This window comes from Nicotiana attenuata, chromosome 7 (assembly GCF_001879085.1).
Source record: "Nicotiana attenuata strain UT chromosome 7, NIATTr2, whole genome shotgun sequence".
NCBI classification, from domain to species: Eukaryota; Viridiplantae; Streptophyta; class Magnoliopsida; order Solanales; family Solanaceae; genus Nicotiana; species Nicotiana attenuata.
The window spans coordinates 23,969,056-23,978,490 of record NC_031995.1 but is presented as its reverse complement, the minus strand read 5'-3'; the positions used below and the strand labels follow the sequence as shown (position 1 = coordinate 23,978,490).

The window sequence follows — 9,435 nt, the reverse complement described above, 5'->3', positions numbered from 1 at the left end:
TCCTTGATGAATTCTTGACTTGACTGTTTGAATGTGTTTATCTGTTGTGGAATGTGCCGAACTCCTCGGTAGATTAAATAGATGCATCTATGGTTCGCGCCGTTCGACCCTCTAGAAGTGAACAATTTAAATATTTGTTGGATCGGGCCGTATGACCTCGACATGATTTGCGAATGCTTGTATTGCTTGCCTTGAGATTCGCAGATGTTGATATTTGTTTTCCCTGGCTTGAGATAATTGTATAGATGATGAAAAATGAATTTGGAAATTCCCTACTAATGAGAGAATTGTTTACTTGCTTCATGCTATTGAGTTACAGCCGTATTTATAGAAGTTCTTGATTTACTATATTATCGGTATATTATTATTGGACCACTAGTAAGTGTCGAATTCGACCTCTCGTCTCTACTTCTTCGAGATTAAACGAGATACTTACTGGGTACGCGTTGTTTTTGTACTCATGCTACACTTACTGTGCATCTGTTGCACAGGCACATGTATGTCTAGTGGCCTAGTTTGGCGCAGCGGCATGGTTGATACAGAGACTTAGGTGAGCTGCACTTCTCGAGACGACCCGCAGTCAGCAGAGTCTCCTTCAGAGTACTGTATTGTATTTTTCTCTACTGTTCAATCTGTTTCCGGACGGTTATTGTATTATTTTTTTCCCTAGAAATTGCTCATGCACTTGTGACACTGGGTTCTGGGATGACTATGGGGTTATTCAGTATTTAAATTTGTTAAAGACATCATTACTTATTCAATGAAATTAATTATTTATTGTTTAATGTATAAAAGAAATAATTTCAAAAATATTAAAACGAGAAATTACTAGTTATTTGGTGTTGGCTTGCCTGACAGTGGTGTCCAGCGCCATTACAACCTTTAATGGATTTTGGATCGTGACATCCTTGGACCGGAAAGTAGGCCTTGAGACGAGGTAAGTCTCCTTTCTAACCTTGTAAGAGGGAATTAACCCCATAGGTGAAATAAATTAATATGTGCTTTTAATTGTGGGGGACTACGTACGCACGAGGTGACGAGAGTGCGTACATAGCTACTAGCTATGCCTATGCCTGAGTAGTCTTGGTCTACATTATGCCTTGTTGATATAGTTGTCGATTTATGTTTGTGGGTTTCCTGAGAAGAAACAAGATTGAGGTTGAGTAATAATTTCCTTGAAAGAGTTGAAATTTGAAGAATTTAAGATTTAAAATATTTCATTTGAACTTCGAGATTTCGAAAAGAATTGAGGAATATTATAATAGCTTAAGAAATCTATGTGTAACCGCGTAGCACGTATGTTTCGTGAGTGGGGTAATTTTCTTAAAAAGTTTCAAGTTGAATTTTCATTATTTTAAAAAGAATCAAGAAAGTGATATGATTTAAATGTTAAATTTATATTTGGCGGCGTCGCAGGTATGATTCGCGAGCGGGGTATTTTCTTAAATTTATATTTGACCGCGTCGCATGTATGATTCGCGAGCGGGGGCCGCGTCGCATGTATGATTCGCGAGTGGGGAAATTTATAGATGCATATATGGTTCGTGACGTTCAACCCTCAGCAGTGCACAATTTGCATTTATGTTGGATCGGGCCGAGCGTCCTCGGTGGAATTTATGTGTGATAATAGAACTGGAAACCCTTTTATAATTTGTATAAATACGTTGTTTGAGAAATCAAATATTTTAATGAAGGAAGTGCTTGGGGTTCTTTAATATGATGAAAGAATTGTCCAGTTATTTCTTGTTCCTAGTTGTATTATTATCTCTATAAATCATGCTTAATTAAAATCTCACATTTTTAAATTCAGACCACTAGTAAGTGTCGAAGTCGACTTCTCGTCACTACTTCTTCGAGGTTAGACTGGATACTTATTGGGTACGCGTTGTTTTCGTACTCATACTACACTTGCTGTACATTTTGTTGTACATGCATATATATACATTTCGTGATCTTCCCAACGTAGCGGCGTGGTTGATACAGGGACTTGAGGTGAGCTGCATCTTATGTGCGATCCACAGCCAGCAGAGTCTCCTTCAGAGTATTGGTATTTTCCTTTCTTTCCAAATTTGTATTCCGGACAGTTATTGTATTTTATTTTATTCTTTAGTAATCGCTCATGCACTTGTGACACCGGGTCCTGAGAGGATTATGGGATATTCAGTATTGAAATTGGTAAAGATTGTTACTTTTCTGTAAAGTTCATCTTTTAGTAGTTAAATTGAAGAACATTTATGATTTCAAAAATACTAAAATGAGAATTAAATAAACTATTTGGTGTTGGCTTGCCTGACAGTGGTGTCCGGCGCCATCACGACCTTTAACGGATTTTGGGTCGTGACAGTCCTATACCTTCTCCTTTCCCTGATATTGCTCCCTCACCCCTTTCACCTCCTAGTCCTTCTTCCACACCTGTTCCCTCATCTCCTACTCCTTCTGACATAGATGTTGCAGCATCTCCTTCAGTTGCAGTCCCTCATTCTGCCCCTGATTCTCCTTCTTTCAATCCTGATGCTGCCATTCCTGCACTATCCTCTATTCCCCTTAGAAAATCTGATAGACCTCATAATCATCCTTCTTACTTAAAGGATTACATCTACAAGCTGCCCACTTCCCTTTCTTGTTACTCTTCTAAGCCAGTAGAATTTGAACCATATACATATTCCCAAGTAGCTCCTATCCCAGCTTGGCAAGATGCCACGAGGAAAGAGTTTGAGGCTTTGGAAGCAAATCACACTTGGGATATTGTTGAGCTTCCTAAGGGTAAGAAGCCTATTGTTTGCAAATAGATCTATAAGATTAAATACAAAGCTAATGGTGAGGTTGAATGATACAAGGCTAGGCTTGTTATTAGGGGGACACATAGGTTGAGGGAGTGGATTTCAATGAGACTTTCTCACCTATTGTGAAGATGCCCACTGTTAAGTGCTTGAATGTTGTTGCTGTTAAAAAGAATTGGTCTTTATTTCAACTTGATGTCAATAATGCTTTTCTTCATGGTGACTTAGATGAAGAGGTTTATACGAGATTACCTCCTAGCCTCTTTGTTTCTTCTCCTTCTTCTGTCCCTTTGGCTTGTAAGCTGAAAAACTCACTCTATGGGTTGCGCCAAGCCTCTAGACAATGGTGTGCCAAGTTATCCGAGGCTCTTTATTCTAGAGGGTGTCATCATTTCCTCAATGACTAATCTCTTTTCATCAAAGGGTCTCCAGGTCATTTGGTGATATTAGTAGTCTATGTCGATGATATCATCCTCACGGGTGATGATTTGGTTGAAATTTCAGCTTTAAAGCAGTTTCTGGATGATGCATTTAAAATTAAAGACTTGGATTTTCTACACTATTTCCTAGGCATTGAGATATACTATTTCCCTGATGGTGTTCTTTTAATTCAAAAGAAATTTGTTTCTGATATGCTAAAAGAGTTTGATTGTTTGGGGGTCACTTCTGTTGCTAGTCCCCTAGACCTAACCTCAAAGCTCAAGGCTGCTGAAGGTGAGGTGTTGCCTTCTCCTGAGTAGTACAGGAGACTCATTGGCAAGTTGCTCTTTTTAACTCACACTCGACGTGACATCTGTTTTGGGGTTCAACATTTGAGCCAATTCTTGCTCACTCCTAGGATACCTCACATGGTTGCTGCTCTCCACCTGCTCCGGTATCTTAAACGCACACTTGATTTTGGTTTGTTTTACTCTAACAATCTTGATTTCTATTTAAAGGCTTATACTAATAGTGATTGGGCTGCTTGCGCCGACACTCCCAAATCTGTCTCGGGCTATTGTATATTCTTGGGAGACAGTGTTGTTGGCTGGAAATCCAAAAAGCAGCCTGTGGTTTCTCTCTCATCCGCTGAAGCTGAGTATCGAGCTGTCTAGCATGTGGTGGCTGAATTAGTTTGGTTGTCCAGCCTGTTACATGATCTCACAGTCCCTGTTTCTTTTCCTGTTTCTGTCCTTTGTGTCTACACGGCAACACTTCATATTGCGAAGAACCCGGTGTTCCATGAGCGTACAAAGCATATCGAAGTGGATTGTCACTTCATCAAAAATAAATTGGCTGAGGGGTTCCTCCAGTTGTCCCATGTTTCCACCTCCAACCAACTTGCCGATGTCTTCACTAAACCACTGCCTGGGGTCCTTCATCATTCTTTTCTAGGCAAGTTGAAGGTGGTTTCCCCTCCAACTTGAAGGGGGGGGGGGGGTGTTGGGACTCCAAACCCAAGCACTTAAGTTGGACCAGTTCTTTATTTATTTTGTAAATAGATAGTCATGTATAGATAGCTGATCTCGCCCAACTATGCCTTATAAAAGGACACGCGAACGTTCCAAATATAACCTGAGTATTTAAGCCCAGAGTCGAATCCACAGAGAATTAACCTATCAATTACTTTTGTTGGATTTACTAAATTCTTTATAATCAACTTCCCCAAACGTTGTAAACAATAGTTGATGGTATTTCTAACAACTAAGACTGAAAGTAAATAAACAGCTGTAAACTAAATATGCTTGGGTTGTAAACAATAATGAGAAGGTTCTAAGGTAGTGATTTCCCCTATTGATGGAATCTCTTCCGGTTATGTTTCATATAGATTCACCAAACCATCTCTATCAATCATGAGCACTCTTTTTACCGTAAATCTCTCCCGAGTAATCGCGATAATTTACTAGAAGCACTCTCCCGCGATACGCTAGCTGACTTTATTTATTACAGCTCACTTTAGATTGCACCCAAAGCTTCGTTATCCCTAATCCCGCCTTTAAACCCGCAGTTATAGATCCCTTTTATACTTTGGAAGTGGTGTTGTTCAACAATTACCTAAATATGCACTCTCTTCCGAGTTATGCACACTAAATAGGCACAGCTAATTGAGGATCCTGTCAATTAACTACAACGAACACGTAGTTGAACAAATATAGATTAACTGGCAAACTATATTAACATAATCAAGAAGTTCATCCTTCAATTGGTTCCATCGAAACCTTGGACTAAAGTATCTAGCTATTCATAAAAACAACAAAAATCACAAAAGAATTCATATTCAAAGGTAAAAGAACAAAGAAGAAGATTAAAGATTGATGCCCAATGATCCTCCTTGCCTCTCGCCCTTCCTTATGATGTTTTTCACTTCCAAAAATCATTCTCCTCGTTTCTTGGCCGGCTTCCTTCGTTTAATATAGGGTTTAGGGCTTAAAATGCCGTGTTTTGCACTTTGGTCCCTGAATTTTACGTGTCCTGCCGCGGTTACGCTAGGACCGCGGCCAGAGTGGCCTTCAGAATCTGCAGCAGTGTTCTGCCGCGGTCCTACTGCGGTTACGCCCTGTTCCGTTTGGAATTTGGAAAAACGTAAAACGTGAAAGTTGTATCCCCTTGAGTTAGCTTTTCAACCATATATTGTGGAGTCCAAATGGAGTTTTGAGCAAAAAGTTATGTCTATTTTACTAGACAGTGCGCAACATGCCTCCTCGAGTCTTCGTTCGTACTTAATTATCAAATTTGACCCCCGAATACGATCCCGGCTTAATTCCTTGGGCTTTTACTCAGACTTCAAAGCTCCAAATCACTTGAATTCATTCCATAACATCTATATATCTCGAAATCACTCCTACAAGGCATAAAACACAACGGTAGTGCAAAACACTAGCGATTAAAGCGCAAACTCAACTAAAGTGCAGTAAATTAGAGTGTAATAAGCGACTAAAATATGCAATTATAGCCTATCATCAATAGCCGTTCTTTGTATTGTATTAGAGTTAGCCAGATTTAATAGCTTTGTCTCAATACATTGTATTAGTTTTTGTAAACATTGTGGAGCGGGTCTGGTGAAGTATAAATAGTCCGAGGCCCAACTGTATTGAGGGGGCCGACCATTTTCTCTCATTTCACTGCCTCATTTCTATCTTGTTCTCTTTGATAAGAAGCATCTAGAACTCCTAATCTCCATTGACAAATTCTTAGATTGAGCTAATATCTTCTGTGTTATCAGTTACCAATTGATGTTTATTATAGAAATTTGCCTGTAATTACCTTAAATATTTGCATGCATATAGCCTTGTACATTAAGGGAAGTAATATCAGCATTTACTTGTTTTTACGTGATGTTTGATACTTTGTGTTTTACTCCATTTCTAGTTTTAGGCATACAGGTAGCATTTAATCTAATCTTTGGCAGTTGGATCAAAACCATAATTTGCAGGAATCAACTACTAATAATTCACAAATAATTAAGACAATCCATTGACAGATGAAAAGTCGAAATCGTTCTGTGCATCTGTTTGCAATTAATTTCTCAACCATAATTAAGTTAGATTGTTAGGTGATAATATAATTAACATTTCACTAGAACAGGAGATTTCTTGTAGCAGTAACAATATATAATGCTATACATTTTAAACTCTCACGATGCTAAACGATAGTGGGACTGAAGTCTATTTTAGATGTTGCTTATATCTGGGGTGGCAAACATGCGGGTCGGTCGGATATGAGACGGGTCACAACATGTAATGAAAAAAGCGGATAAATTATCTGACCCGACCCATATTTAATACGGATAAGAAAGGGTTAACCGGCGGATAATATGAGTAACCATCTTATCCACGACTTCTTGAATATGATCACTTTGGAGATTTTCTAGTCTCTCAAACTTGAGGAACCCCAATGCATTGAGGACCATCATTTTCTTTAAATTTACAATTTTTTTTTTCTAAGTTAGAAACTACTTCATTTAATTTGCAATTCTTCCGATAGTAATTTCTTGTATTCAATGGCGGATGTTGAAGGTCGGTGTTTTTTTTTTTCAATAACATAGAAATCGATTTCCTAACAGAATTTGCAACTATTTTTTTTTTCTTTTAACGTTTATATTAAGCTAATTTGTTGATAATATTTTAATATTTATCTTCCCAAGATAGGGGCAAGATTTGCGTATATAATATCCTCTCCAGATTTTACTTGTGGGATTTTGGTGAATTTATTGTTTTTGTGGTAGTAATGTGTTGATAAAGTTTGTGTTGCTCAGGAATTTAGTGTTTAGTAAAACAAATAAAAGGGAAACTACACTAAAAGAGGCTAAGACTTGTATTTAAAATCATTTCTTTCCTCCAACATATACAACAACTTTACATCACCACATGTGCAACTTAATTACTTTAACTTCTCTTTTTTATTTTGGTTTTAGTACAACTTGAACCTGAAACACAAGTGAATTACATGACAGGGAACTAGAATATACATACATTAATTAATTCCATAGAAAAACAGACCTCAAATAAAAATAGAGAATTATAGTAAAAACATAAAATTAAGTCCATCTATTCCTAATTCTGGCTTTAAAACCATGTTGCATATAGAGAATGATGGAGACATTAGGGTAAACTTTGTGTCCCCTGATAACTTCAACTTGGTAATTATGAATAATAGCAGCAGCCACAGCTTTAATCTGAGTGAAAGCCACTTCTTTTCCTAAGCAAGTCCTTGGCCCTGCATTGAAAGCCAAGAACTTATAAGATGGTTCATGTTTTACGGTGCCACGATCCGAAATCCATCTCTCCGGCTTGAATTCTGAAGCATCCTTACCCCATATTGATTCCATCCTCCCCATTGCATATAAAGAAAACATCACTCTCATATTAGGATGAACATGGTGTCCACTTGGGAGAATACCTGGCTCTCGTGGAGTCTTGTGCTGAAATGGAACTGGTGGATATAGTCTCAACGATTCACACAATGCTGCATGCAAATAAATCGCATTTTTCAACTCATTTGCCCTAAAAAGCCTCCATTTTTGGGATTCTTCCACCGAAATGAGTTCTTCCCTTATCTTTTTTTCCACCTCAGGGTGTGTTGAAAGAAGCCAAATGAACCAAGTAAGAGCTGAGCTAGTCGTGTCACGTCCCGCGATCATGAGGTTTAGTATAGTGTCCCTCAAGGACTTGTCATCAAAATTTAGCCCATCATTCAATATGTATGAAGTTAAGATATCAAAACCCTCTTCATTGTCTTCCTTTCCATTGCTCAATTCGTCGCGTTTCATCGATATATATTTGCCTATAACTTGATCAAGAACTTGCCATGCTTTGCTTAATTTCTTCTCATGTCCAAAACCTAGCCATTTTTGCAATTTCCAAACAATTTCTGGCAATAAATGTCGAATAAATAATACTTCTTCAGCCTCATCCATTGCTTTTGAAAAGGGAACATCTGGGAATTCCAAAGATAAACAACCAGGATCAAAGCCTGTGACCAATTGACATGTCGTATCAAAAGTGAACCTTTGAAAAACATCTTGCAAATCCACAATTTTACTTTCTCTAGCGACAAATTCAAGGACAGGAATAAGTCCATTTTCAATTTTGTCCCAACTAGTTTTCACCAAACAATTATGAAACCTTTGATGAGTGATCAAAGTCCTAGTAATTTTCCTCTGACTCTTCCATAAATCCAAGTCAGAATTGAAAATTCCATCTCCCAAAACATCAAAAATCTTTTTAAACTCTTCCCCTTTTGGAAAATTCTCAAAATTTGCACTCATTATATAGTGCACATTTGCAGGATCTACTGTGCCAAGAATGTCCATATTTGCAAACCAAGGGCCTTTTAGTAAATAAGTACCTCCAGTTCTTGAAAAAACTTCAAAACACCTTTCATGAATTCTATTTACATGGAAAAGAAGGCCTGGAAACATTCCAAGAAATGGCCAATTACATGGTAGGCCACTTCTATCACCTAAAGCACAAAACACAAAAAAGCAAAAGATTGCAACAAATATCTCAAAGTAACCTATTGAGGCCATTATAGAAATGAGAGCCATTTCTTGCTTAGTGTTGCTATTTTCTGGAAGATTACTTCATGCTTTATACATAATTATATTTAGTCTAATTGTAGGCTCACTTGAATTATTTTGATACCTAATCCTGCCACCTTGACGTGTGTATTGAGTATAGTCAAATCTTTAGGCATGGTAGGGTCATAAAAGTTAGAGGGGCAGCTAGTTGTGGCAAACGGGCGAGCCGGGTCGGATATGAGCGGGTCAAAACGGATAATTTAAAAATCAGATAAATTATCCGATCCGACCCGTATTTGAGACGGATAAAAAATAATTTTATCCGGCAGATAATATGGATATCCATATTATCCATGGCTTCTTAAATATGATCACTTATGAGAGAATTCCAAGTCTTCCAAACTTGAGGAACTCCAATTTGAGGCTTTACAAATATAAAAGTTAAACACATTAATTAGTTATTCATTGGTTATCCATTTGGTTAACCATTTTCTAAGTGGATAATATGGTTCTTTATCCATATTCGACCCGTTTTAAAATGGTTCATTCTCCAACTCATTTTTTGATGGATAATATGGGTGGATAACTATTTTCTTTTAACAATTTTGCCACCTCTAGGGGCAACCATAATTTGAAGCTTATGAAAAGGCAGTTCGG

At 37.7% G+C, this 9,435-nt stretch overlaps 1 protein-coding gene across 1 annotated transcript; it reads right to left on the bottom strand.

The window, feature by feature from the left end:
- On the bottom strand, positions 7,180 to 8,839 carry LOC109228810 (alkane hydroxylase MAH1-like). Its single transcript, XM_019394017.1, has one exon. The coding sequence runs from the start codon at positions 8,803 to 8,805 to the stop codon at positions 7,297 to 7,299; it is 1,509 nt and encodes a 502-aa protein (XP_019249562.1). The 5' UTR covers positions 8,806 to 8,839; the 3' UTR covers positions 7,180 to 7,296.